This window comes from Pelodiscus sinensis, chromosome 29 (genome assembly GCF_052426305.1).
Source record: "Pelodiscus sinensis isolate ZL-2025 chromosome 29, ASM5242630v1, whole genome shotgun sequence".
Classification (NCBI taxonomy): Eukaryota; Metazoa; Chordata; order Testudines; family Trionychidae; genus Pelodiscus; species Pelodiscus sinensis.
Window position 1 is genome coordinate 7,319,517 of NC_143080.1, and position 27,686 is coordinate 7,347,202.

The 27,686-nt window shown below is 65.0% G+C and overlaps 1 protein-coding gene and 1 long non-coding RNA gene across 2 annotated transcripts in view; one reads left to right on the forward strand and one right to left on the reverse strand.

The window, feature by feature from the left end:
- Positions 1-5,450, reverse strand: LOC142821017 (uncharacterized). Its single transcript, XR_012898072.2, has 3 exons — positions 4,180-5,450; positions 3,878-3,977; positions 1-3,305 (listed from the first exon to the last, which is right to left on the reverse strand). It is a non-coding gene; the product is annotated as an uncharacterized LOC142821017 (long non-coding RNA).
- Positions 5,450-27,686, forward strand: part of WNK4 (WNK lysine deficient protein kinase 4) — a 24,450-nt gene continuing 2,213 nt past the window's right edge. Inside the window, 18 exon segments of the mRNA XM_075911515.2 lie at positions 5,450-6,158; positions 16,968-17,140; positions 17,722-17,942; positions 18,108-18,265; positions 19,505-19,593; positions 19,869-20,088; positions 20,769-21,087; positions 21,388-21,527; positions 21,625-21,698; positions 21,904-22,045; positions 22,460-22,576; positions 22,657-22,830; positions 23,342-23,399; positions 23,661-23,816; positions 25,829-26,364; positions 26,788-26,884; positions 27,031-27,323; positions 27,325-27,464. Coding sequence (XP_075767630.2) covers positions 5,646-6,158; positions 16,968-17,140; positions 17,722-17,942; positions 18,108-18,265; positions 19,505-19,593; positions 19,869-20,088; positions 20,769-21,087; positions 21,388-21,527; positions 21,625-21,698; positions 21,904-22,045; positions 22,460-22,576; positions 22,657-22,830; positions 23,342-23,399; positions 23,661-23,816; positions 25,829-26,364; positions 26,788-26,884; positions 27,031-27,323; positions 27,325-27,464 — 3,620 coding nt within the window. The 5' untranslated portion in view covers positions 5,450-5,645.

A 27,686-nucleotide genomic window follows, 5' to 3' on the forward strand; every position in this document is an offset into this window, starting at 1 on the left:
CGGACCAGCCTGCTAAAAAATTTACTGGCACGGGTGGGTGGGAATGCGTGTAGTCTATAGCATTAACCTATAAGCTTTTACTTATTGGTTAATCAGGTAATCAACTACACTATTACATCCCTAATTTATTCATGCCATATATATGCAAATAACATAATTTGTTTTCTTTCGGCTGACAGAAATTTCTCTATTGTATGAGTAACTGAAATATACGAACACCAAGAAATTGACGTGGGCCCCAGTGCTGGATGGATCAGTATTAACTAGTGTTACAGTAGGTGACAGCCTTAGAATGTTACCCCTAGTCCATTAGTTCAAGAGGTTGCTTTTCTCGCCTTTGCCCTGCAAACTGAAGCTGAGCGACAGAGAGAGCCAAAGACTGGCCAATGGCATTTTCCAGCAATAAAATAGCAAATGACGTCAGTCTCTCATCAGCCATCGTGGATTGAAAATATGTTTTTATGAGCCTGAGCTTCGAAAAGCTCATATTCATGGGAGCAGCCTCCTCAAAGCCCTCCAGGCATTGTTCTTAACATAAGAACAGCCAGAGTAGGTCAGACCAAAGGTCCATCTAGCCCAGTCTCCTGCCTGCCAACAGTGGCCAATGCCAGATGCCCCAGAGGGAGGGAATAGAACAGGGAATCATCAACTGATCCCACCTGTCATCCATTCCCAGCCTCCGACAAACAGAGGCTAGGGACACCATTCCTTCCCATCCTGGCTAATAGACATTGATGGACCTAACCTCCATTAATTTATCTAGTTCTTTTTTGAACCCTGTTAGAATCCTGGCCTTCACAACATCCTCTGGCAGGGAGTTCCACAGGTTGACTGTGTGTTGTGTGAAGAAAAATTTCCTCTTGTTTGTTTTAAACTTGCTACCTGTTAATGTCATTCGGTGACCCCTTCAGCTCTGTGTCATGGATGAATGGGAGAGCTTGGCATGCAGAGTGCTTTCCATGTGGCAAAATGTGACAGATGTTGTCCAATTCAACATAAAGGTCTTTAGCATTGATGGCCGAACGTTCCCCATATGTCTGGTGAAGGTTTACACAATTGTTCAAGAGATTTTCCTGTCCGCTGGCAGCTTACTACGGTCACACAACCATCCTCCCTCTTCCCCTACAGTCTTTTGATGGTGCTTCATTTGTCCAAATGTTTCTTTGATGGCTAATCAAGCAGTGTCTATGAGCAGGGCTTGACAAACTATTGAATCTACTCGCCCGTGGCGAGTAGATTTCAGCCCGGCGCCCCGTTTACCGGTGGCGTGCACATGCACAATGCAGCTCTTGCGCATGCGCAGTGCGGGGTTGGCGAGTGGCTTTTGCTGCCGTTTGTCAAGCCCTGTCAATGAGTGAGCAATAAAACTCCCTCTTGAATTTTCTTCCAAGCTTCCCATCACCTCATCTCTGCCCTCCTAACCAAACTTCTTCCGATTAATATGAATTTCCTTGAAGATGGGCTTAAATCCTCAGTTTCCCCACATTTCTTTAGCAGCAGTGTTGATGGTATCTTCAAGTCTGTTGTCTCTGTAGGCAACAATGAAATCATAAGAGAAGATAAAAATGGCCAGAGTGAGTCAGACCAAAGGTCCATCTAGCTCAGTATCCTGTCTGCTGACAGAGGCCAATGCCAGATGCCCCAGAGGGAGGGATCACAACAGGTAATCCTCATGTGATTCCTCTCCTGTCATCCATTTCCAAACAAATAGAAGCTAGGGACACCATTCCTACCCATTCTGGCTAATAGCCACTGATGGACCTAACCTCCATGAATCTATCTAGCATTTTTTTGAACCCTGTTAAAGATCTAGCCTTCACCACATCCTCTGGCAAGGAGTTCCACAGGTTGACTGTGCGCTGAGTGAAGAAAAACTTCCTTTTGTTTGTTTTAAACCTGCTGCCTATGAATTTCATTTGGTGACCCCTGGTTCTTATATTGTAGGAATAAGTATATAACTTTTCCTTGTTCACTTTTTCCACACCGGTCATGATTTTATAGACCTCTGTCTAGCTTTTTTTTGAACCCTGGTCTTCTCTGGCAATCAAGGCAGCTTCTCCTCAACGTAGTAGCAGTCGCGATGTCCATTCACTGAGTCTGTCATGCCTTGTGTGTAACGTGTACTTGGAACAGGAGAACATGCCAAACCACAGCTGAGACCAGAAATTTGAAGCCAGGGATCTGCTTTGCCAGGCTTTGCGCCTCGTCTTGGATTCTGGCCTTGGCTTTACTTGGCTGTGCCAGTTCACGAGGGCGTCATAAACCTCAGTCGCTTGGTTCCCGCCGGCCTTGATGCTGCTCTCCCAGTGCGTGTCACTTAGTGGCAGAGGTGAAAAGTGGCTGGTGCAGGATGGTTCGGCGCACTAAGACCCGGCCACCATACAGGTCTGTGCACGGCTGATACTAAACGCCGCTGGCAGAGGGGGGCTGCCTCAGGGGCCAGCAGTTTATTAGGGCCTGGGTCCTTCAGATTGCCATCAAGAGTCCCAGGGCTCCAGGCTGCGGACACAGCAGCCATGAAGGACTAGTTGGGGCAGTCTGCCCCCTGCCTCACTCCTTCTGGCTGAGGCCAGGTCCCTTCTGGGGGCCCAGAGCTGCTGGCCAAGGACACCCGAAGCAGTACAGGACACACCGGTATGTGCCAGCATCCACCGTCACTCCTGCCTAGTGGTGTCACAGTCCAATTTGTAACATTGCCTTTTTTCCACCTGATTGCGGATGCCAAAAACAGGGCGTACCTCCTTTGCGGCAGTCCGAAAAGAGCCTGATTCTAAAGACGACGATGCTGCGTCTGACACATCTAGGGCGAGGGGATGGCAGTCACAGCTGTTTCTGTCATCACACGAGGTCGATTCTTCCTAACCGTTTCTCTCCTGTTCACATAAGCCAGGTTATATTTTGCCACGACTCCCCTTTTCATATTCTCCTGTATCACCACGCTCCTTCGTACCGCCAAGAAACCTGGACGATTCTCCATCGCTTTCCTCACATTTTCCTTCCTTCTCTTCAAGTACATCTTCTAATTTCATAGTCATAGGACTCCCCTCATTTATACGTCGCTCCTCGATTTCTTCTGCACTGGGACAACCCCAACAGCCGAAAGTAAGCCCAGTGTGTGTCGTCCTGTTTCTGCTATTTTCCCATCAGATTTGCCCCTTGCTGAAAACTAGATTGCAACTGTGCTTTTTGCTTCCTTCTCTTCCGGGGAATCTTTTATTTTCTTCAGTGGAAAACAGCCAGTGTTAGGGAGAGCAAAAGTCCTTGTCCTCCAGCCTTAGTAAGTCATCAAACATTACATGATAAGCCTGGCAAAGGAAATAACAGTCTTTCTTTTATATTGTAGCATAGGAAAAATATCTATTGAACCCTTATCTTTCTCATTCAATCTGTCCTTTATCTGGTGCTAATTACACTCTTCACATCTTAAAACACAATTACACAGTAAATCGGGGGTGGGGAACCTTTTTTGGGTCGGCAGCCACTGTCCCACAGAAAAACCAGTCGGGGCCCACACAAAAGTGAGAAGCAAAAAAAAAAAAAAAAAAGTCACTGATGTGAGAAGCAGAAAGACACTCCCCATGTTACCAGAGCATGGGGGGGAGGGGCTGAGCCAGTAGATTTTGTGGGGTCCTCTAGCCTCTAGGGTGGGGCCAGAAAATGAGGAGTGCAGTATGTGGGAGGAGGCTGCTGGGAAACAGGTTTGGAGTGTGGACCCTGGGCGGCAGGGAGGGCCTCGAGGGCTGGATCCAGGCAAGCCGGGGCCGAATCTGGCCCCTGGGCCATATGTTCCCCATCCTTGATCACAATATGGCACCTGGGCTTTCACTTCATTCTTATATCTCCCTGACTGACAGGTGACGGGCCGCCCCTGAAATACCTGCAAGGGCCTGGCTGACACGTTCTTGGAAGTTTGAGGAAAATGTGGTTCTTGGAAAGTCTGGAAGATTCCACACGATTCTACAAAGGGCCGGAACATTCTAGGAGTTTAACAAAAAAAGAATCCACTCACAAATGCCTGGAACATTTTACTTCCAAGATTCTGTTCTCTTTTGTCTAAAACCAGCCCTCCGAGCCTGGTGCCCCCTACGGCCGGCACCCCAGGCAGCAGCCTGCCCCGAAATCTGGCCCAGGTTCTGAGCACGGGGCAGTGACAACACCTGCCTGGCTCTCCCTACTCACCTCCCTGAGCACTGGAGAGTTACCACCTCAGCAGAATAACGCGCAGCCAAGTGAGGGAAGACGTGACCAATGGGGACTCAGATGGGTTAATTCTCCTGTTTCCTTGCCGCATCAGCGTTTTAGAGGGCGCTTCCTTGGCGTGGGGGTGGGTGGATCAGGAGTCTCCGCCAGCAGGAACGGCCTCCCCAAGTGCACTGCAGAACAGACAGCTGAGGAAGGAGCCCTGGACAGCAGGTGGTTCTGTGTTGCTCATAGGAACGCATGCCAAAGCGCGGGGGTGGGGGACCTAAGGCCCAGGGGCTGGATGCAGCCCCCAGCTTGCTTGAATCCAGCCCCTGAGGCTTAAGGCTCCACCCTAGCATTGGGGAGCTGGTGCTCCCCCCCCCACCCCGCTCTCTGGGTTTTGAGGGGAAAGTGGGGAGGGTCTTTCTCCTTCTCAGTCGGGGGCCACGACAGTGAGGGTTTGGTTTGGGTTTTTTTGCTTCTCACTTGTGTGCAGCCCCCGACTGATTTTTCTGTGGGTCAGCGGCCCTGGTCGTGGTCGAGGTCGAGGTCTCCCCCCCGACCTGCTAGCAGGACAGAGCAGTGGGCCTCTCTAAGAATAGCAACCACATTTAACCTCCTGAGATCTCAAAGCGCTTTGTGAAGGGGGTCAGCAGCATAAGCCCATTGGGCAGATGGGGAAACGGAGGTCCAGAGAGAGGCAAGGGTTCGGCAAAGCAGCAGTGCCAGGAACAGAACCCAGACCTCCTGAGCCCCCCCAGTCTACCCCCACTTTAAGCCAGGCTCCTGCCTTTCCCAAAGCTACATGGACAGGACAGAAGGACTTGGGCATTAGTTGGGCACCCTGGGCTAACACCTTCCCATGACGTGGGTCTGTCCTTTAGCTGCAGGCAGGAGGCACCTGGCCCACAGGGCTCATTAGCCCGCAGTCTCCCCAGGGGTCTTAATGCCCTCGTGCTCCTAGCCCAGCCTGGGTCTATCTGCAAGGAGGGTTGTTTCTCTGGGGCTTTCTCCGCGCACCCCCCCCCTCCGGAGCCCACTTGGGGCTGCACAATGGAGCTGGTTTGGGCAGGAGGACTCCTCCTGTGGCCACCACAACCCGCTCCAGAGGCCCCAGGGCAGCGCGGCTCGGAGCGGGGCACAGAGGCCAGGCGGCTTGGTCGCCCTGCCTTGTTATTGTAGGGTCGCTCCCGCAGCGAGGGGGGCTCCGCGCTGTCCCAGCCTCTCCAACACCTCCTGGTGGCGGGGCGCTCCGGGGGCTGCTCCCCGGGCTGTGTAGCCCCCGGGCTGCGCAGGCCAGGCGGCTGCGGGACCCCGCTCTCCAGCGCTGGGGGCGGGCCGGGGGCGGTGCCGGGCGGGCGGAGCTCGGCTCCGGGCTGGCGCCGCACGCACCGCGGCTCCCGTCCCAGTCCGGCTGCGCCCCCCAGGTGCGAAGCGGCGCGGGGAGCCCCTCACCCCCCCCCATGCTGATGCTCCACGTGGCCGGGCCCCCCGCGGCCGCAGCCATGTCCCAGCCCGAGGTGGATCTGTCCGGCTGCGGCATCGCCCTGGAGCCGGGGACCCCCGGCCGGGCAGCCCCGCTCCGCAGCCGGGGGCGCAGGCTGGCGGGCCGCGAGAGCCGCCGCGGCTCCTACAAGTTCAGCCGGCGGAGCTCGGCCGAGCTGGAGCGGCGGGGGCCGGGCCCGGAGGACGCGCGGGGGGACCCCCGGGCTCGCCAAGGCGCGGAGCCCGCGGCGCGCTCCGGCAGCGAGACGCCCTCGCCGCCCCCCGGCCGGGGCTCCCCGCGCGGCGCCTCCCCGGACGGGAGCCGCCGGGCGCAGGACGAGAACGAGGAGATCGAGACCCGCGCCGTGGCCACCTCCCCGGACGGCCGCTTCCTCAAGTTCGACATCGAGATCGGCCGCGGCTCCTTCAAGACCGTCTACAAGGGGCTGGACACCGAGACCACCGTGGAGGTGGCCTGGTGCGAGCTGCAGGTGGGTGGCCGGGGGCGTGGCGGGGAGCAATGCGGGGGTGGGAGCTATTGACCCAAACTGTGACCCCCCCCCATGCGGGAGACCACCCCTCGATCCCGCACCTGTGCCCGCAGGTGGGCTGGGGCAGTGATCCCTTGGCTGCACAGCCTCTAAGAGGCAGGCGCATCCCAGTCTCTTGCCCCCTGGTGCGGCACCTCCAGCCAAGCTGCCCCACACGACCCCCCAGGTTCCCAGATCCGGGGGGCTCTGCTTCGGGTTAACCCCACACTGCCTGGGAACAGGGCAGCCCTCCGCTTCCCTTGGAGGGCGGATCGAGGAGGAGGGCTGCAGGGGAGTCCCCCCAGTGCCTGGTGCTGGATGACTGGGCCGGTCGGCGTGGGGAGGAATTGGGCCAGTGCAGATGGGACAGAGCTTGGCCAGTCAGATGGGTCTGGCTCCCTACTTTGGCTTTGCCCCGGGGGTTGGCAGGGCTGGGGCAGGCCGTGGGGCTGGGCCAGCTTTCCTGCAGGAGGCCAGGTCCGTGGCTCCTTTCACCAGAGGGACTGGAGAAAGGTGGGGGGGGGTGTGACTGGCAAGCGCCCCCTTGATGGGCCTGGGACTGAGCCGTGGGTCAGATGGGGCTCTCCTGCCCCCCCCCCCCAAAGCTGAGTTCAAGACATGCCCCCACCTGGCATCTGAGAGGCAGTGTGTGGCGCTTCCCCTGCCCCCTCTGTTGGCTTCAGCCTCTTATTCCTTGGGCCTCCCCTACCCGCTCCTGCTGCTGCCTCCCACTGAAGCAGGAGGCATAGAGCCACGTGGGTTCAGTTCTGTTATCGCTGGCTCCTGCGGCCCCAGGTCCTCCCCTCCCATGCTTGTGGCCTCCTGTGGCTGGCACGCCGGACCTGTGCAGCGCAGGGTGGTGTCTGTTACGTAGGCGCCTGAGCTGGCAGCTGCTGCCACAGATACTGAATTACCCTAATTCACGGCTATTCCCAGCGGTGCCATTTCTGCAGATGGACTGCAGCAGCCAGGCAACGCCGGCCCTTTCCTGCTCCCTGGCCTGGCTCAGATCCACAAGTGCCATGCGCAGGCAGCTCGGGTGTGTGGTAGTTCTGCCGTGGTGGGCCCTGGTGGGAACGGCTCCCAGCTTTGTGCGGCTCTGGGCTCCCCACGTCCGCCGTAGCCTCGCATCCCTTGGTGATGGCAGCGGGCCAGCCCCGCCCCTGCCGATCCCTGCCCCAAAGAGCTGCAAGCTGCGTATGGGGCCTTGGGTGCCAGGGGTGCAGGTGAAGTGCCAAGCAGTCTTCTGCACCGGATGCCCGCCCAGCAGAGGGGCTGCTTCAGACACCAGCCGTGCCCCCATTGCCACTTTGTGGGCAGCTGGTTTCTTCAGTTTCTGGTTTAGGGCACCGCTGGCACGTGTTCGAGGGGCTTTTGAAGTGTAGAGAAGGGCCACGGCCCCAGCCACGCCCTCCCCTCCCCCTTCGGGGCCACGGCACCAGCCACGCCCTCCCCTCCCCCTTTGGGGCCATGGCGCCAGCCACGCCCTCCCCTCCCCCTTCGGGGCGACGGCGCCAGCCACGCCCTCCCCTCCCCCTTCGGGGCCATGGCGCCAGCCACGCCCTCCCCTCCCCCTTCGGGGCCATGGCGCCAGCCACGCCCTCCCTCCCCTTCGGGGCCATGGCACCAGCCCTCCCTCCCCTTCGGGGCCACGGCACCAGCCACGCCCTCCCTCCCCTTCGGGGCCACGGCGCCAGCCATCCCCCTCCATTGGGGCCACAGCGCCAGCCCCCCTTTGGGACTCCAGGGCTCCTGACCGTAGGCTAGGAGTGCCTGTGGGTTAATCAACAGATATTTGTTGGTCGGGACGTATGGGCTGTGGGGGGTTGCGTGACGCTGACAGAAACCGTGGTGCCCTCCAGGGCTGGATGCAGGAGCTGTTTTACCGCCCCCGGACCTGGCGCTGTCTGCTCTCCTCTCAGCTCTCCCACCCCTTCCTCCTCCGCTGCCCCCCTCCCTCTGCTGGGGTTAGAGAGGGGGGTGTAGACACTGGGGCGCTTGTGCTGAGTGTGTGGGGGGGCGGTTTCTCTAGCCCCCTTCCTCCTTCCTGCTGCAGGGCTGGATGGGAGTTCTCCCGCTCTGGGCTTCGGCTGCCGTCCAACCTCTCTGACCACCGTCTTGTCCTTGGGGCGGCTGGCGCAGCCGCGAGTTCCAAGTCCTTGTTGACACAGAAAAACGTGTCTTGCGAGTTTGTCTCCTGCCCCGCAAAGCTGCGCGGGGTGTCGCCGGGCGCGCCGGGGCCTGCGTCTCCTGGTGGGAGGAGGGACTCCTGCAAGGCAGTGGGTGGCTCTGTGAGGAAGGGGCAGCCCCTGTGTGCCTGCCCCTGGGGGCGACCCACCAAGCTGGGTATTCGTGGGGGGCCACGTCCTTTGCCCGAAGCTCATAGTCACGCTGTCGGTGCTCTGCCCCACGGGGCATGACTTTCCCCGGGTGTGTAATTTTTGTGCGTCTCGGAGGGTTGTCGTGTGCTGCGTCCTGTGTTTGGGCCTTGCTAGGCAAGTACGCCCCTGGCCTGCTTGCTGCCTTTGTAGCCTGGGGGCATCCGGGCACCCTCTGTAGCCCCAGGCTGGTTCTCGATCCTGCTCTGGTGTCTCAGCTCCAAGCGGAGTTGCCAGCCTCTCTCCACACCCCACAGGCCACGTCAGAGGGGCACCTGTCAGGCCAAGGGCACGTGCCGTGGGCCGGGCTGGATCTGAGGTACCCGCAGACGTCCTGCAGCTCGCGTGGGGTAGGGGCTGTTGGTGTCCTAGCCTGTCGGGCAGCATTTGGCATGGCCAGGCCAGCTGTCATGGGCATGGTGCAGACGGCGGGCTGGCATGCTTGTAATAGGAGGCTGCTTGGCATTTTGGGGGCCCATGGAGCACAACAGCCCCCACCCAGCACGGACAGTCATTGAGCAGTCTAGCCCTGTCACCCATTCCCAGCTTCTGTGCCAGTCCTGGCTCCCTACTCCAGCTCTGCTGGTGTCCCTCCCTACCGAGAGCTCTGCCAGTGCCCCTCCTTCCTGATCTGCCCCCCAGAATGCTCTGCCAGTGCCCCCCAGTCCTGATCTGTCCCCCGAGAACTCTGCCAGTGCTCCCCAGTCCTGACCCACAGCCCCCCCCCGGTACTCCCCCCCCCCCCCCCCCCCCCCAGCCCGAGAGCTCATTCATCATCTCTTGTCCCAAGCCCTCCAAGCCTCACGGAGCCATGGAGCATGTGAGGAGACTTAACAAGCCTGTTTTTGAGCCCTAATCCTGCCGAGACACAGCCGCTGTGGTACAAATATAGGAGCTTGTCCCACAAATGAAAGTGGCTGTGGTTGGGCCCGGGCAGAAATAGCTTTGTCCTGCATTTGTCTCACAGTCGCCGTTTATTGCCTGTCGAATATAAGTGGTCATTTTACCTCAGCCCTGAGCTCCTCGTGCAGCAGCGCTGCTGGTGCCCTGAGGCCTGGCCCGGAGCCAGGTATCCCACCTCGGGCTGCCCGCCTTCGCCCAGCGCCGCTGGTGCCCTGAGGCCTGGCCCGGAGCCAGGTATCCCACCTCGGGCTGCCCGCCTTCGCCCAGCGCCGCTGGTGCCCTGAGGCCTGGCCCGGAGCCAGGTATCCCACCTCGGGCTGCCCGCCTTCGCCTAGCGCTGCTGGTGCCCTGAGGCCTGGCCCGGAGCCAGGTATCCCACCTCGGGCTGCCCGCCTTCGCCCAGCGCCGCTGGTGCCCTGAGGCCTGGCCCGGAGCCAGGTATCCCACCTCGGGCTGCCCGCCTTCGCCCAGCGCTGCTGGTGCCCTGAGGCCTGGCCCGGAGCCAGGTATCCCACCTCGGGCTGCCCGCCTTCGCCCAGCGCCGCTGGTGCCCCTCCGGCCTGGCCCGGAGCCCCTTACCACCCCAACTCTGGGCTCCCCACATGTAATAGTCTTGGCCTGACCCGTTAATAGCCTCTGAAGGCAGGTTTAAAGCCGTGTTTTTGTGGACAGATGCCTGGGGCTGGCTGGGAGGGGCTGGGGAAACCAGAGGCCCAAAGTGGTAAATATTTGTTTATCGTGAGTGGTTTCCTGCTGCGCCCCCCCACTTGCTGTGGGCAGTGGCGCAGGGCCGAGAGCTGGAGCTGCCTGAACTGGCCAGGGCGGGTCTGCGCTCTCCCCTTAGGCACCGAGGCCGAGGAGGGGGGGGGCTGGCAAACCTGCTGCTCCTCCTCTCAGGCAGCCGGGAGCCCCCCAAGGGCGCAGGGGCATCTGGGGTGCTGTTTGAAAGTGTCTGTGGCAGTGCCCCGGGTGCCAAGCGCATCCCAAACACTGGCAGGACAGTTCCTGCTCTCGGGGCTCACGATCAGAGGCCGGGGGGCAATTGGGCAGGGGGGAGGGGGGAGAGCGTCCGGTGGCGACCCAAAAACCTTCGCCTGAGCTTGTCTTTTGCTTCGAGGCCTCTCTGGGCTGGCACTGAGCTGCTGGGAGTGTGCGTGTTGTGTTGCACCCCAAGGAGCGAGGTCAGTGGCTGCTGGGGCGCGTCAGGTCCCGGCGCAAGAGGCTTCCGTCCTGGGGGCCGCCCCCCTGCGCTCACGTGCCCAGCTGGGAACGCAGCCTCAGGCTGTCCTGATGGGCCGGAGGGTCAGGGCAGGCGGCTACCGTTCCCTCTGGGGAGCAGGGCAGGGGGGACGGGGGCTGTGGCAGGTGGGCTGGGCTCAGACTGGCGCCTGCTGGGCCAGTGCTGCCCCGGGATGCCGTGTGACGAGGCGGGCTCTGGTGCTGCGCTGGGGGCCCTGGCCGTGTCTCACCCCTGTTGATTGTGGGCACATCCCCTATTCCCCAGGCCAGAGAGCCATTCCCTCTCCCGGGGCAGACCTCCCACGAACGCTTGGCTCTAGCGGTGGTGGTGGCACCAGCTTGCCAGGCCCTCCGGGCAGGGCTGGGTGTGTACGGAGTTGCCAGGTGCTGTTCCTTGTGCTGTACGGGGTGTCCGTGTCCTGTCTGGGGTTGGATTAGGGGTGTTGCTGCCCCCACCAGGCTGAACTGGGAGCCACTTGTCCCAGATGGTTTCTGGTCTCTGGTTTCCGGGGGCGAAAGGGGGGGGCTGTTTGAGTTTCATGGGACCTAGGAAAACTCTCTGCCCCCTGCAGCCCACTAGCCGAGCAGCCGGGGGACGGTTTGGCCCCTCGTGCGCAGGTGGGGACTGGCTGTGGATGGGGCCAGTCAGGCAGCGAACGGAAGAGCCGAGTAGCTTCCGAGGGGCATGCGGTACGGATGCCGCCTCACTGTCCCACAGGAGGCTGGGAGGAGGTGCCCGCGAGCGGGCAGGCTCCGGGAGGCTGGTGCTGCAGGTCCGTGTCTCTGGGGCAGCAGCGAGTGGGGCCGGGCGGGTGCTATTTCGGGGCCGGGCTGCACTCGGCTCTGGTGACCTGCGGAGGCTTTTCTCTATAAATGCACCGTAATTATACCCATCGGTCCCCGCTCCAGCCCGCAGCGTTCAGCCCCGCACAATGGGGCTTTCAGAGGCGGCTGACCGGCTCTGCCGCCCAGGGCATCACAGAGCTGGGTCTGTAGCCAGAGCCTCATAAACACCCGCGGAGAGGAAGAAACATGTAAAAATACCACACCACCTCCCCAGGCTCCACCTCGGCAGGGGCCAATGAGCAGCGGGGCGCCGGGGGCCGGCTCCGGCAGGAGTGCACGCGGGTTGGCAGTGTGACCTAGCAGTGAGAGCTGGCCCTGGGACTCTGGGGTTGCTGGCATCCCTCAGTAGTGAGTTGGGGGTGGTGGAGGCAGATGGGTGTCTGCAGAGCCCTCCGGGAGCTGGGTGGTGCTGTCGGGGGCGCAGCCAACCCACGTCACGCCAGCTCCCGTCTCCTTTGCAAGGCATGCAGTTGCTGGGCAGCCTTTTACCTGGTCCCAGCCCCCTGCCTAGAGCCCCCTCGGCTCAGCCCGGCCAGGAGGAGCCGGCCCTGCTTTGGCAAGCAGGGGGGCTGTATGGCGTCCCTCCCAGCCCATGGGACGGCTCCAGCGTCTGACTCGGAGCCCCCTGCTGCTGGGCACGAGCCTAGTCGCAAGGTACACTGTGTCCCAGCATGGGTTCCAGCCTGGTTCTGGCTCTCCTGGCACCGCTGCGCCCTCGCAGCTCTGGGGGTGGCATGATCCCTCCCTCCCCCTGGCGCTCCAGCGGGGGGAGCCCGGGTGCTTTGTCCTGGCACGGTGAGCCCCCCGGGAGTGGGGGCTGCCTCTGGCTCTTCCCAGCAGCTCACAGGCTGGGGGAGCAGATACCAGAGGCAGGCTGGGAGGCGTGGGGCTTCCGGGAACCCGGCCCTGTGCCATCTTGGCTCAGCAGACTCCTCCCCTCCGGCCCCTGGGTGTGGAAACCGGGCACGGGAAGCCCCCTGTGAACCCCCTGAGGCTGGGGTGCCCCAGGCAGCTCCCCCACGTACTAAAGGACCAAGCGCATCCGGGGCTTCCATCTCCCTGCTGCTGTTTGTGATAACTGAGGCTAAGCTGACCCTTGACGAGTTTGCTGGATCTCAGCTTCGTGCCACTGGATGTATTCGTTGCTGTTGCCGTTGGGGATCCCCTGTTTGGGAGGAGCCACGGCTGGAACGGGGGGTGGCTGCAGGTTGGGGCCGGGACGCTGGCAGAGCAGGGGGTTCCCCCTGGCCTTGGCTGTTCTAGCTGGGGCTGCCATGGGTCAGGACTCTCAAAGCCGGGGCAGGCGGCGTGCCGATCTGTTTTCTAGCGCTGGATCCGGTGCCATGCGCTGGTCTCGGCGGGTTTCCAGCTCTGCTCTGGGCTGGGTCCGGGCCCCGAACGTGGGTTTGGAAGGAGGGGACCGTGCACGGCCCCATGTGGGGTGCTGGGCAGCTGCAGCCCTGCCACGGGGCCAGGGATGATGCAATTGAAACATTACGAAAGATCCCCGGGCTGATTCACAGCTGCTGCGAGCCAAGAGCACACAGCTCTCCGGAGCCAGCAGCTTCCAGTGTTTAGGAACACAGCAGCCGCGAGCCGCTGGTTTCTTTGGCTGGGAACACAGGGATCTGGAGAGCCTGTCCCAGCTGGATACGGCCTGCGTGCTCCCCGCTTGCTGCCTGATGCTGGGGCCGGGGAAAAGGGGGGGGGCGTTAGTCCTTCTGCAGTTTCCCTGCTCGGCTCAAGGAGGGGCCGCGGGGGCTGCTTCCTGGAGGAGGCAGCCCCGTCGGAGAAGCGTTCCCGCTTTCCTGGCCTTGCCCATCTCGCTCCCGGCGGGCAGGGCCCTGCCAGGAAACGCTGCCCCCATGATGCATTTGGCACGCCAAGCGCAGGCCGGGTATCGGCCGGGGGCTGCGGACGGACTCGGGTCGCGCCGCTCGAGACTCATGTCGCTCATGCACCTCCCGTAAACACGCGCTTACGCACGCCGGGCATGGAACACCTGCTGGCGTAGCGTCTCTGCGCCAGGCCTGGCTCTTGGCTGACCGGGGCCCAGTTTGCCGGGCCAGGCAGAGAGCCATGGCCCCGTCATGCCCTATGGGTGAGAGAGCAGGAGCCCCGGCCCTGGGCTGGGGAGGGGATGCCACAGCACGATGGTGCTAGGTTTTCTCCAGCTCTCGCTGGGTTCTGCGAGGGAGGGAGCAGGGTAGCTCGAGGGCCGGGCCAGGCCATGCTCATGGCTGGCCCTGGCTCCTGGGGAGGGCTTGATGTGTGGAGCATGTGTGGGCTTGGAGAGCGCACAAGGAGCGTCGCAGATTGGGGGGCTGTGGGAGCGGGGGAGGGCAGCGTTGGCTTTGGCAGCTGGTTTTGGTTTTCCTGTGGGCAGATGGGACGGATGCCCCGGGGGTTGGGGGAGTGTGGCTCCTTCCGGGCCCACTGTTCCCTGGGGTGTTGGGAGGGGATGTTACTGTGGGTGCCTGCTGGGCCCCTGGGAGCCTGCCAGGACCTTTGCTTCTGCCCCCCGCTCTTGGGAGAATTCCCCAGCCCCCTGTGTGTGCCGAGCAGGAGTCGTGGGGGGCAGCCGTGCAGGATTTTGCCTGGCCTGTGTGGCCCCAGGAGACCCTGCGGACAGAGGGGAACCAGTCCTGGCTGGCGCCGGCCGGCCTCATGGGGGGACGGAGCTGCTGGGCCAAGCCCCGGGGGCAGGTGCCCGTGCCCTCCCCGCTGACCTTGGGGCTGGGCTCCCCGTCACGGTGCTGTAAGCCTCTGTCACCGCTCCACTTTGGCTTCCACTTTAATTAACTGGAGCAGGAGGAACATGGAAAAAGCAGGCCCGGAGCCTGGCGCGCCTGTGCTGCCGACAAAGGCCGCATTCAGCCTCGCGTGGCGCCCTGCCATCAAGGTGCCCTGTGGCTGCACGCCGGCCAGCCGCTCTGAGCGAGGTGGCAGGGATTGTTATGCCTCGTGTCCTGGCACATGGCTGGCCCAAGGGGCCCTCGGCTGGACGGAGTTGGGAGGGGACTGGGGAGGTGGAGGGGGCGTGGCAGGTGGGGGGGGGGGGCTGTGGGTAGGCTGCCCCTCTGGCCAGGGCACTGGGCGAGGGCACTGGACGGTCCTGCCTGGCTCAGTCGCCAGGTCCCTAGGCTGCCGCTTGGAACCCAGCTACCTCGGCTCTGCTGAGCCGTGTGCGGGGAGGAGGGGTTAGCACCGGGGGGTCCCCAGGCTTGGTCCCCCCTTGCACAGGAGCTGGCGATGGATGCCTGATGATAGCTCTGCTGGCATGGAAGCCCCGGTATAAACGAGTCCCTGCGCCCGTCCTCAGGCAGGCGCTGGTGTGTGCCCCGGGCTGGGGGTGGCACTAGGGTGGGGAGAGGGGGCCTGCTGGGGAGGGTTTGGCCCCCCCTTGGGTAAAGGGCTTAACTAAAAAGCTGGCACCGATCTGCCCTGCCCGCTGCAGGCCCAGCGCCGTGTGAGCGGGCAGCGTCCTCTCGCAGGGCCCCCCGGGAGCAGGCGGGCGAGGGGCCCCGGGCGGCCTCACCAGCCGGTAGTCGGCCTCCTTGCTGGAGCATCTCAGCACCAAGCCGAGCCGGTTTGTGCCTTGCTAACGCCCCCGCGGGCCACGTGGGCATCGTGCCTCCTTCCACCCCCCCCACCCCCCCCCAGGAAATCGCTTCACTGGGAAACAGCAAATCCCCATTAGGCTGAAATGTCTCTCTCCTGCCCTGCTCCTATGGGGGAGGGGTGTCCTGGTTTGGGGGCTGGTTACTGAGCCCAGCTGCCCCCCTCCACTGGGCAGGGCCCGGCTGTTTGCTGGGCAAAGGGTCTTGCTGTTCCTGCTTCGTTTCTCGGGTCGCTGGGAAGCTCTTCTCTGAACTGGGAGGGGAGTGAACTGTCCACCCCCCACCCCAGGCTCTGCCTGTGCTGCCCCGTCCTCCCCCGGCGCGCCACGTCCGCCCTGACCCAGATACGGGCTGTCTCTGGCGCTGATACGGTGGGCCGGGGTGTTCTGGGGGAGTCTGGCCACGGGGCTGCACAGCGTGTCCAGCTGGCGAGATTAGCAGCTGCCAGCTCCCCTGCCCTGCTCTGGCTCCAGCCCGTGGGGGCAGCGCCTGGCAGGGGCGTGGGGAGGCCCTGCCGGGGCCATGGAGCCTGGCTCCGCTCGTCTCGGCAGCCTGAGGAATCTTGTTGCCCGGGCGGAGCCGGCAGTGTACGTGGGACAGGCCAAGGCTGCTGGCGGGGTGGAGCGGCAGGGCCCATGTGGCCAGTCTGGGCTCTGCGTTGGGAGCTAGGCAGGGCCTTGCTGCCGTATGGGTGGCTGTGGCACAGGGACAATAGGGGCTCCGTCTCTGGGTGGGAACATGGGGGCTTTGAGGGGCTTTGTGGCCGGGATTTGGGGAAGCAAGGGGGGGCGCATGCTCTGTGGCCCAGGACAGGGGGGAGAGCAGAGGGGCGCGCGCTGTGTGGCCGGGGAGTAGGGGGAGAGCAGAGGGGCGCGCGCTGTGTGGCCGGGGAGTAGGGGGAGAGCAGAGGGGCACACGCTGTGTGGCTGGGGGGGGGGGTAGGGGGAGAGCAGAGGGGCGCGCGCTGTGTGGCCGGGGGGTAGGGGGGAGAGCAGAGGGGCGCGCGCTGTGTGGCCGGGGGTAGGGGGAGAGCAGAGGGGCGCGCGCTGTGTGGCCGGGGGGAGGGGGAGAGCAGAGGGGCGCGCGCTGTGTGGCCGGGGGGTAGGGGGAGAGCAGAGGGGCGCGCGCTGTGTGGCCGGGGGTAGGGGGAAGAGCAGAGGGGCGCGCGCTGTGTGGCCGGGGGTAGGGGGAGAGCAGAGGGGCGCGCGCTGTGTGGCCGGGGGTAGGGGGAAGAGCAGAGGGGCGCGCGCTGTGTGGCCGGGGGGTAGGGGGGAGAGCAGAGGGGCGCGCGCTGTGTGGCCGGGGGGTAGGGGGGAGAGCAGAGGGGCGCGCGCTGTGTGGCCGGGGGTAGGGGGAGAGCAGAGGGGCGCGCGCTGTGTGGCCGGGGGGTAGGGGGAGAGCAGAGGGGCGCGCGCTGTGTGGCCGGGGGGTAGGGGGGAGAGCAGAGGGGCGCGCGCTGTGTGGCCGGGGGGTAGGGGGAGAGCAGAGGGGCGCGCGCTGTGTGGCCGGGGGTAGGGGGAGAGCAGAGGGGCGCGCGCTGTGTGGCCGGGGGGTAGGGGGAGAGCAGAGGGGCGCGCGCTGTGTGGCTGGGGGGGAGGGGGGAGAGCAGAGGGGCGCGCGCTGTGTGGCCGGGGGTAGGGGGAGAGCAGAGGGGGACACGCTCTGTGGCCCGGGGCAGGAGGGAACGAAGGGGGTTCAGGGCAGGACCATCCATTGTCCATCACCCTGGTGCCTGAGGGCACCTCCTGGTGACCACTCCCCCCTCGCCTGCGGGTGTCCTGCAGACGCGGAAGCTGTCGAAGGCCGAGCGGCAGCGCTTCAGCGAGGAGGTGGAGATGCTGAAGGGCCTGCAGCATCCCAACATCGTCCGCTTCTACGACTCCTGGAAGTCGGCCATCAGAGGCCAGATCTGCATCGTGCTGGTCACCGAGCTCATGACCTCGGGTACCCTGAAAACGTGAGCGGGGCTGGGCTGGCGGGGCGGGGAGCTGGGTTTGGGCGGGGGGGGGCTGTGGCAGGCAGAGAGGAGACACCGGGGCCGGCGGGGGGCAGGGAACTCCGTGGCTTGCAGGGGAGGGGCGGCACAGTGTGATCCAAGTCTGCCTGGGCCGCTCCCGGGCAGAACTCTCACTGCTCTCAGCCAGGCTGGGCTGCAGCCTGTGAGCTGGTGGGAGCTGTGGGGGGGAACCCCACAGCCTGCCCTGGGACCTGCTGCTTAGGTGGCACTGGCTAGGGCCTCTGCTAGGGAACCCTCCCCCCCGCCTTACCCCTCCTAATTCCCTCCTCCCCCCCCAGTTTCCAGCAGGCGCTGCTGGACTCTCCTCCCCCCGTTTCCAGCAGGCGCTGCTGGACTCTTTCTCCCTTCTCCCCCCCCCCACCTTTCCAGCAGCCCTAGAGAGGGTTCCCCTTCGCAGCAAAGGGGCTAATGGGCAGCCAGGTTCTGCGGACAGATCCATGCCTGGCCTCTCCCCGGGGGCTCTGTGCGTGGGGGGGGGCAGCTGGAGTCACCTCCTCACATCCCCCGTGTGGCCCCTGCAGCTACTTGAAGCGCTTCAAGGAGATGAAGCTGAAGGTGCTGCAGCGCTGGAGCCGGCAGATCCTCAAGGGGCTGCACTTCCTGCACACGCGCTCGCCCCCCATCATCCACCGCGACCTCAAGTGCGACAACATCTTCATCACCGGCCCCACCGGCTCCGTCAAGATCGGAGACCTGGGCCTGGCCACGCTCAAGCGGGCCTCCTTCGCCAAGAGCGTCATAGGTACCGGGGCGCTGGGGGGGTGGCCGGGGCGGGGAGGCTGGCAGAGCGGGGTCTCTGGGCAGCACGTGGTCCGGGGGGGTGGGCCCCACTAGCCTGACTCCAGGCTGAGATGGGAGGCTGGTGTCGGGCAGCTTGGCGCTGAGCCGTGCCCCCTGCACCGTCAAGGCACCCCGGAGTTCATGGCCCCCGAGATGTACGAGGAGAAGTACGACGAGGCGGTGGACGTGTACGCCTTCGGCATGTGCATGCTGGAGATGGCCACCTCGGAGTACCCCTACTCGGAGTGCCAGAACGCCGCCCAGATCTACCGCAAGGTCACCTCGGTGAGTGCCTGTGCGCCCGGACATGGGGTTCCCCTTCTGCTGCTGGCACTACCCCTGCGCAGGACGCCCCCCCCCCCCCCAGGCCGCTGCGTGGGACGCCCCCCCCCCCTCCAGGCCGCTGCGTGGGACGCCCCCCCCCCCTCCAGGCCGCTGCGTGGGACGCCCCCCCCCCCTCCAGGCCGCTGCGTGGGACGCCCCCCCCCCCTCCGGCTGGGCCCCCCCCCCCCCTCCAGGCCGCTGCGTGGGACGCCCCCCCCCCCCTCCAGGCCGCTGCGTGGGACGCCCCCCCCCCCTCCAGGCCGCTGCGTGGGACGCCCCCCCCCCCAGGCCACTGCGTGGCACACTCCTCCCCCCCTTCAGGCCACTGCGTGGGGCACCCCTTCCCCCAGGGCTGCTCCAGCACTGTACAACCCCAGCCTGGCCTTCGCTGAGATTTCCTGAGGCTGCTGCTGGAGCTTGGGGAGCAGCTGCAGGCTCCGGCCCGGAGGCAGAACTCGCCCCAGGCTGGGTGTTAATGCCACGGCTGAGCTCTTGGGTCTCTCGTCCATCCCCTGGGCTGAGAGGTGGGGCTAGGGACAAAAGAGGGGGGCTGCTCTGGGCTTCCCCTGGATTCCCTTGCAGGCTGGACCCGTCCCCCTTAGCGGTGCCTCCCAGCTGCCCCTGCCCTGCTGCCCGCGGCGGGTTTCTGTCTGGCGGAGGCCGCGTGGCTGCCCACGTGCCGCTCCCTGGCGTGCCGGGGCCTGGGAGCCGCAGCCCCCGGTGTTAATGGAGCAGAACCAGGAAGCTGTTTGTGAACCTGCTGCCCTGGGCCAACTCGTGGGCTTAACGAGCCTGAGCCAGCCAGATCCAGCCGGTGCCGGTTTGCTCCAAGCCCCCTCGCCAGGCCAGGGAGGGAGATGGCCGGGGGTGCTGGCCTGCACGGGGCTCTGCCTGGTGCTGGGTGGCTTTGCTCACTGAGCCCATGCCTGGGCTGCAGCTGGCTCTCCCCTGCCTCAATTGGGGCCTCTGTCCCCAGCTGGGGGTGTTTCCTCCCGGCCCTGTGTGGTCCCTTCCATGCTTAGCTTGTGGGCTCTGAGAATCGGGTCCCAGGAGGCAGAGGGGGCAGCCCCAGACGTCACGGGGCCGGTCAGGGATGTTCGCTCCCAGCACTGCCGGGGCTGAAGCGCCGAGGGTGTCGCTGAGCTGCCCGGGCGCGGCCTGGCCAGGGACCTGCCTGACTCTCCGGGTGTCTCCCTGCAGGGCATGAAACCCAACAGCTTCTACAAGGTGAAGGTGCCAGAGCTAAAGGAAATCATTGAGGGCTGCATCCGCATGAACAAGGCGGAGAGGTGGGAGCTGTGGGGCAGGGGCTGGGGCCACGGAGTGGGCAGATCATGGTGCTTTGGTGGCCCCTGGGGCGGGGTAGGGCTAGGGGGCTGGGGACCCTTGGGATTGTGTGGGACGGGGCTGGGGCGTTGGGGGTCTCTGGGGCAGAGGGGGCCGGCAGGGTTGGGCTAGCGGATGAGCTAGGGCACCCCAGTGCTGGCTCTGTCCCTTGGGATGCCGGGAACTGGGCCAGGCCCCCGGCTGTGCGGGTGCCCGCTGACCCCGGCCTGTCCTCCAGGTACACCATCCAGGACCTGCTGGAGCACGCCTTCTTCCAGGAGGACACGGGGGTGCACGTGGAGCTGGCCGAGGAGGACGACGGGGTCAAGTCCGGCCTCAAGCTCTGGCTGCGCATGGACGACACCAAGAAGCTGCACGGGAAGTACAAGGACAACAACGCCATCGAGTTCCTCTTCGAGCTGCACAAGGACGTGGCCGAGCAGGTGGCCCAGGAGATGGTAAGTGCCCGCGGCGGCAGGGGCGCGGCTCTGCACCCGCCTGGGAGTGGGGGAGACCGTGATCTGGGCCAGCCCTGTTCCTCCGGCTCCCTGGCCCTCTGGCGGGGGAGCCACTCGGATCTGTGCTGCTGGCTTGCTGCTGGCCAGGGCTTTTCCTCCCCTGCCTGTAGTGGGTGCTGCTGCCTCATGCGGGGGACAGCGATCCCCCTCCCCTTGCCTGGGATGTAGTGGGGGGGCCGTCTGCTCTGTAACCCGAGGTTCCTCTGCGCTGTGATTCCCACTGACTCAGCCACGTGTACTGGGTCCCGACACCTAGTCCCAGATAACAAGGCTCTTCCCAGGGGGGAGACAAAGGAAGGGAGGCAGAGACGGCCACCTGGGGCTGGGCAGTCATGACTGGGGAAAACGAGGAGAGGAGACTAAGCTGAGTACTGAGGGTTCGGGGGCCTGTGGACCCCACCCCAAGGGGTCTAGGGCTGCCAGCCCCTGACTCCTTATGTCCACATGACGCCTATGCGGTGCTGTATCCTGGAGAAGCAACAAACCCTCTCTGTTCTACACGCTGCCACACACTCCTTTGGTGCCCTGATCTCCCCAGTGTCTATCTCACTGCCTCCCTGGGTGCCCTGCCAGGCGGGGCCAGGGCAAGGCCTGATGTGCCCCCCCCTTTCCCTCCGCAGGTGACCCTGGGCTTCGTGTGCGAGGCGGACTACAAGCTGGTGGCCAAGGCAGTGCGGGACCGTGTGGCCACCATCAAGCGCAAGCGGGAGAAGATGAAGCGGGCGCAGGACGAGCTGCAGCGCCAGGAGCAGGAGAAGCAGCCGGGGCTCCTGCACCTGATGGAGGAGCTGAAAGGGCCCCCAGGACCCAGCAGCGCGCAGCCCTCGCCGGCCACGCCTGGCTCCGGGGACTCTGCCTTCCCCCCGGAGCCCGAGGAACCCGAAGTCGATCAGCACCAGCACTTCCTGTACCGGCACACCAGCTACTCCTCCACCACCTGTACGCAGGCAGCGCCCGGCGCCGGGGCCACGAGGGTGGTGGCTGGTGCTGGCATGGCTGGCGTTGGCCAGCATCTCCCTGGGGGACATCCCTTCTCATTGGCATCTGCAGCTGGCCTGGAGCATGTCAGGGCAGAGGCAGCTGCTCCTGGTCCTCTCTTGGGGATGGGATCCAGAACCTGCAGCTCCTGATGGGCGGGTGGGGGCGAGTGCAAAGCCGTCAGGGGGGTAGTCTGCCCCGGCCTTCCCGGGTGGGCAGAGTCCTGTGAGGCCGGCTGCTCACCCTGCTCTCTGCTCCCAGCTGACTGCGAGACAGATGGATACCTGAGCTCCTCTGGGTTCGTGGACTCTCCAGACCTGTCCCACCGCCACTCGGGCACCTTCTCCAGCGGGGACCCCTGCAGCCCCCTAGCTGCCCAGTCGGAGAGCTGCTTCCCAGTGGTGAGTGGAGCCTGGCGCTGCCGGGGGGCACCTGGCGTTCCCCTTGGGGGGTTGCTGGGGCCCCGCCATGCCCCTCACTCTGGCCTCTCCCTGGCAGAGCATCGCGGTGAGCCTGCCCTCCGAGCGCCTGCCGTCCGCCCCGGCCAGCGAGTTCTCTTCCCCGGTGGACAGGTACGTCTGGGGCCTGCTCCGCCGGGGGGCGGTGCCCCCAGTCCCCCACTGCCCTGCTCAGGAGGCGATGGCTGGGGCTGGCCATGGAGATACGGGGCTGTGGGTGGGTTATGGGGCAGGGGGGAGCCTGGGGCACGCGTGGGCGGCCATTTGTAACTCTCGCCTCCGTGCCGGGCTGCTGCCTGGGCCCGGGGCCTGCCCCCAGCTACGCATCCGACGTGGCGTCCGGCCTGAGCGACGGCTGCGAGGGGCTCTCGGCCAGCGAGCGGAACGCCAAGCTGCCGGCCAAGCGGGCCTCGGGGAAGCTGCTGCGGCGCCGCGCCCGGTCGAGGCTGCGCATCACCAACGTATGCGCCACGGGGCACCCGCCTGGGCTGGGATTGGGGAGGGGGCCACGGGGCCTGCCGGAGGTGTGGCGGGGGGTCAGGAAGGCAGGGGTGGAGAGCCTGGGGGGTGCTCCTGGCCCTGCTCTCCCTGTTTCCTACCTTCTCCTGGCCTCATGTGGGCGCGGCAGCTGCTGCTCCAGCCCTCCTGCCCCTGTGTGGGCATGTGGAAGGAGAAGCCCTCATTGGCCCCTCACATTTCCATTGGGGGTGTATGACCCCCCCCCCCAAGCTCGTCATCCTCAGGCAGAGGAGCAGGGCTGGGCCAAGCGCCGGCCTCTCCCTGAGGATTGCACAGTCCCTGGCACCCAGTGAGGGTGGGTGGCATGGCGGGAGGGGGGTCTCCCGCAGCTGCCTGTAGCTGCCCCTGCCCCGCAGATCTCGGACAAGAGCGACCGGGTGGTGGAGTGCCAGCTGCAGACCTACAACAACAAGATGGTGACCTTCAAGTTCGACCTGGACGGGGACAACCCTGAGGAGATCGCGGCGGTCATGGTGAGCGCCAGGGCCCGGCAGGGCTTGGCAGGGCTGGGGGTGCCGGCACCCAGCCCTGACCTGCCTGCTGTGCCCTGCAGGTCAGTAATGAGTTCATCCTCCGGTCGGAGCAGGACGGCTTCATCCATCGCATCCGGGACATCATCCAGCGTGTGGAGACCCTGCTGCGCAAGGATGGGCAGGGGGCCGCCGGGGCGGCTGGCAGCCCAGAGCCTGAGAGCCTGTCGCCCATGGCCACCGCCAACGGGTTCCCGGTGAGTGTCCCCTGGTGAGCAACATCCCCCGTGCCCCGGCCCCCCGGTGAGCAACATCCCCCGTGCCCCGGCCCCCCAGGTGAGTTCCCCTCCCTGTGCCCCAGTGCCCCCGGTGAGCGCCCCGCCTGTGCGAGAGCCAGAACCCGCCTGCCTGCAGGGAGCTGCTCTGCACTGAGCTGCTGGCTGGTTTCCCGAAGGCTGACTGACCGTCACCTGGATGGTGCATGGGTGGGCCCTGCCGGCCGCGCCCTGAGCAAGGGGAGCGCCCAGCAGGCGGCCAGGCCTTGGGCAAGCCCTGGCTGAAGCGGCTGGGTCCCTCTGGGGCACTGGCTTTCCTCAGGCTGGCCCCTCCCTTCAGCTGCTGCTGAGTCCTCATGCCCCTCTGGCACGTGTGCGGATTCCCAGGGCGTGACCTCTGCCCGTGGGTCGCTCCAGAGAGCCCCCCTAGCTCCTGGGGCTCTGCCGAGGGGTCCCAGCCTGGCCCGTGACAGGCCCTGTCTCTCGTTGGCAGGCAGAGCTGCAGCTGCAGGAACTCTCCCGCTCCGTCTCGTCGTCGTCCTCGCTCAGCGGTACGTGCCTGCCACCTCCGCTTCCCGCTGGGACCCCTGCTCCGGCCAGGCAGCCCCGCGCTGCCCGCTGGCTTGTAATGGAAGCGATAGGGCAGCTCCTGTGCCGGCTGGGGGCCTGCAGCCCGGGCACCAGTCACTATGTCCCGCTGCAGGGACAGGTCTGTGCCACCCCTGCCCGGCAGCTGCACAAGTGGGAGGGGCTGCTGCTCGGGGGCATGGGGGCTGCGCGGTGCCGGAACTGACTCCCCGTCTCTGTCCCAGACCTGGGCTGCAGCAGCCCTGGCCAGTCGGAGCTGTCTCCAGTGCAGCCCTCGCTCGGCAGCTCCCCCTCCGACAGCGACCTCTTCAGCCTCGCAGACACCCCGCCGGTGGCCCAGCCTGGGGGGCTGCAGCCTCTACTCCCAGTAGCAATGCCAGGTACTGACTGGGGCACCGGCCTCCCCGCCTTCCCCAGGCCCGGTCGTGGCCCTGCTGGGCAGAGAGGCGCCTGGCACCCTCCCGAGCTGGCAGCCGGGGGCTGGAACACCTTGCTGCTGCCCCCGCCCCGGCAGACCCACCGATGGGGGGAGGACAGTTCCACCAGGGCCTGGCGTTTCAAAGGGGCCTGGTGCTGTGGCGGCCAGGGCCCCGGGTCCCTGAAGGCTCAGCACCGTGCTTTGGGCAGCACTGAGGACTGATGGCCCTCAGCCCTGCCCCTTGCACCCAAAGCTCCTGGAAGTGCACAGCTGCTCCTCCCCCTCGCCCCCGTACCTGCTAGGGATGGAATGGTCTAGTCCCATTAGCTCTTCCGTTAATGCTGTGGACTACACGCTATAGACTCCCCCCTTGGCCAGTAAAAGTTTTAGCAGCCTGCCTCAGTCCCCGGCTCGCACCGGGTCCGGGACCTACCCCTGCTGCGGCTCTGCATTTCAAGTGTATTAGGAGCCATGCAGGCAGGCAGCCTGCCTCAGTCCCCGGCTCGCACCGGGTCTGGAACCTACCCCTGCTGCGGCTCTGCATTTCAAGTGTATTAGGAGCCATGCAGGCAGGCAGCCTGCCTCAGTCCCCGGCTCGCACCGGGTCCGGGACCTACCCCTGCCGCGGCTCTGCATTTCAAGTGTATTAGGAGCCATGCAGGCAGGCAGCCTGCCTCAGTCCCCGGCTCGCACCGGGTCCGGGACCTACCCCTGCTGCGGCTCTGCATTTCAAGTGTATTAGGAGCCAGGCAGGCAGGCTGCCTCAGTCCCCAGCTCGCACCGGGTCTGGGACCTACCCCTGCTGCGGCTCTGCATTTCAAGTGTATTAGGAGCCACGCAGGCAGGCAGCCTGCCTCAGTCCCCGGCTCGCACCGGGTCTGGGACCTACCCCTGCTGCGGCTCTGCATTTCAAGTGTATTAGGAGCCATGCAGGCAGGCAGCCTGCCTCAGTCCCCGGCTCGCACCGGGTCTGGGACCTACCCCTGCTGCGGCTCTGCATTTCAAGTGTATTAGGAGCCACGCAGGCAGGCAGCCTGCCTCAGTCCCCGGCTCGCACCGGGTCCGGGACCTACCCCTGCTGCGGCTCTGCATTTCAAGTGTATTAGGAGCCATGCAGGCAGGCAGCCTGCCTCAGTCCCCAGCTCGCACCGGGTCCGGGACCTACCCCTGCTGCGGCTCTGCATTTCAAGTGTATTAGGAGCCATGCAGGCAGGCAGCCTGCCTCAGTCCCCGGCTCGCACCGGGTCTGGGACCTACCCCTGCTGCGGCTCTGCATTTCAAGTGTATTAGGAGCCACGCAGGCAGGCAGCCTGCCTCAGTCCCCAGCTCGCACCGGGTCCGGGACCTACCCCTGCTGCGGCTCTGCATTTCAAGTGTATTAGGAGCCAGGCGGGCAGGCACCCCGGCTCAGTTCCGGCTCGCACTGGGTCTGGGAGCTCAGCCCCCCCTCCCCTCCCGCCCTAGGAAGGGGCTGCTCCTGTCCCGCGGTCCTGCCTCTGGATCAGAGTCAACAGCGCAGGGTGACAGGCAGCCAGTTTGCGAGGGGAGCTGATTTTTTTTTAAACGGCTCCCCTCACAGATCGGCTCCCTCCTGGCACCCCACAGAGGCAGCAGCGCGGGGTGGCAGGGGGCTCCTCGGGAGTGGGGCTGGAGCGCACTGGCTGCCGGCCCCGCACCGGGGACTATCGAATAATCAAGTAACCAATAAGAATTCATGAGGTTTCTCGACTGTTCAATTCACGGATATTGAACATCCCTAGGACCTGCCCCCCGGCCCACAGTGGCTGTCGGCCCCACTGCCCTCAAGGGAGCAGCCAGTGAAGCTGGGTGTGGGGGCAGGGACGTGGGGACCCTAGCTAGGAGAGGGGCTCAGAGGGGTTTTGGATGGGGACATGCTTAACCCTTCCCAGTTTTGGATGGGGACATGCTTAACCCTTCCCTGCCAGGCCGTGCTCACTCTTTTCTCCCCCGCAGGCTCCCCCAGCACAGCCGCATGGAGCTGGCCCTCCTTCTCGATGGCGCCCAGCCTGGTCCCGTACCGGCTGCCCACGTCCCCGTCGTTCCCACAGACTGCTGGGCCCCAGGCTGGGGGCTCCCTGCTGCCCACCACGCCGCCCGGGGCCGGACTGAGCACGCCTGCTACGCCCCCCTGGTCTCCTGTCACCTCCCCCTTGATCTCGCTGGCTGAGATGTTCTCCCTGGCAATGATGAGCATGGCCCACACGCTGCTGCCGACCGTCACCGCGGCTGCTGCCCCGCCGGGCGGGCCCCAGGCCCCTGCGCCGATACCTCGCCCGCAGGCCCTGTACCTGGGGCCGGCGCACTTCACCTCGCCTGACCCCGCGGGCCTCCTGGAGCCAGCGCCGTGCTGCAATGGGACTCAGGACCCCCACAGCACCCCCGCCTGGGAGCCAGCTCCTGCCCCTCAGAGCCTCGGAAGGGGCGGCACCAGGGGGAGCCTGCTGTCGTCAGAGAGAGCGCCTGCCGCTGGGGTGCTGGCCAGCAGCTCGGTAAGCACCCCCCAGGAGGAGCGTGGGCCCAGCAGTGAGAGCTGCCAGGAGGAGTTAGGCTGGTGTGGGGGTATGGGGGGCGCTGGGTAGGCCCTGGAACGGGGGAGGGGGCACAGCCAGGACGTGCCCCCAGGTGAGGTGCGACCCCGGCTCTAAGGCTGCTGGGAAGGGACCCAGCGCTCAGGTCCTGCTGGGACTAGTTACCGCAGCCCTGGGGCCAGGGGGACGAGCCGCTACCCCGGGCTGGGACAGTGCTGCTGGCTCGGAGCGAGGCCTGGAGCAGCCTGCTAATCCGGGGGCTTGGGCCTGAGCCAAGACGCAGCAGCTCAATCCCCGGCCCATCTGCTCTGGGGGATTAGTTGGCCTCGCTGCTGCTGGGGGGCGGGTGACGCTCCCTGACCTGGCTTCCGGCTCCTCTCCTAGGTATCACCCAGCTCCCCGAAACCCGGCAGCCACCTGATCGTCTCGGAATCGCCTGCCCCTGGCCCAGCCAAGGCCCGGCTGTCCCCCATCAATGAAGGTGAAGGCCTGGGCTGGGCGGGGTTCCCTGGGGCTGGCTGAGCTGTGGGGATAGGGCTGGCGAGGCCAAGAGGCCTGAGGACCTGCCTGCCACCAGTGCAGGGAGAGCCATGCCCAGAGCTCAGACCCTGCCTCATTTGTTCCCAGAGACCAAGCCCCAGATTCTGGGCCGGTTCCAGGTGACCACGTCCAAGGACCCAGCCAACAGCCAACAGCAGAGCCCGAGCGACAGTGAGCAGAGCAGCCCGGAGCTCTGGGAGGGGGCAGCCGGCACCTCCTTGCAGCCCTCCACGTCCAGCTCCTCCTCCACGGAGGGCAGCACGAGCCACGACTCGGACTCTGTCCCTGACACCCCGGTGCAGGACCCGGAGGAGCTGCTGGCCGAGGAGGGGACGCCGGTGGCCCTGGCGGAGAGCGACCAGGAGGGGGTGGGGGGGGGCGGCCGGGGCTGAGAGCCCGCAGCAGGCAGTGGTGAGCCAGGTGTGGATGAGCTACACCCGCAGCATGTCCTACCTGAGCAGCGACGACACAGAGAGCGAGGACGAGGAGATCTGGGAGGAGCTGCAGAGCCTGCGCCAGAAGTGAGTGGGGGCCTGTGCTGGCCTTTCCAGTGGGGGAGCAAGCAGGGCCCTGGGCAAGCACCCCTGGCTCCAGGGAGCAGGCAGGCTCCTCCCCCTGCCCCATGGCAAGGGGGCTACACGCCAGGGGTGGGGGGCTGCCCCCTCCCCCGTCTTCCCAGGCTCCTCCCTGTGGGCAGCTGGGCTGGAACCCAGCCTGTGCCCTGACAGCCCTTCTGTCCCCAG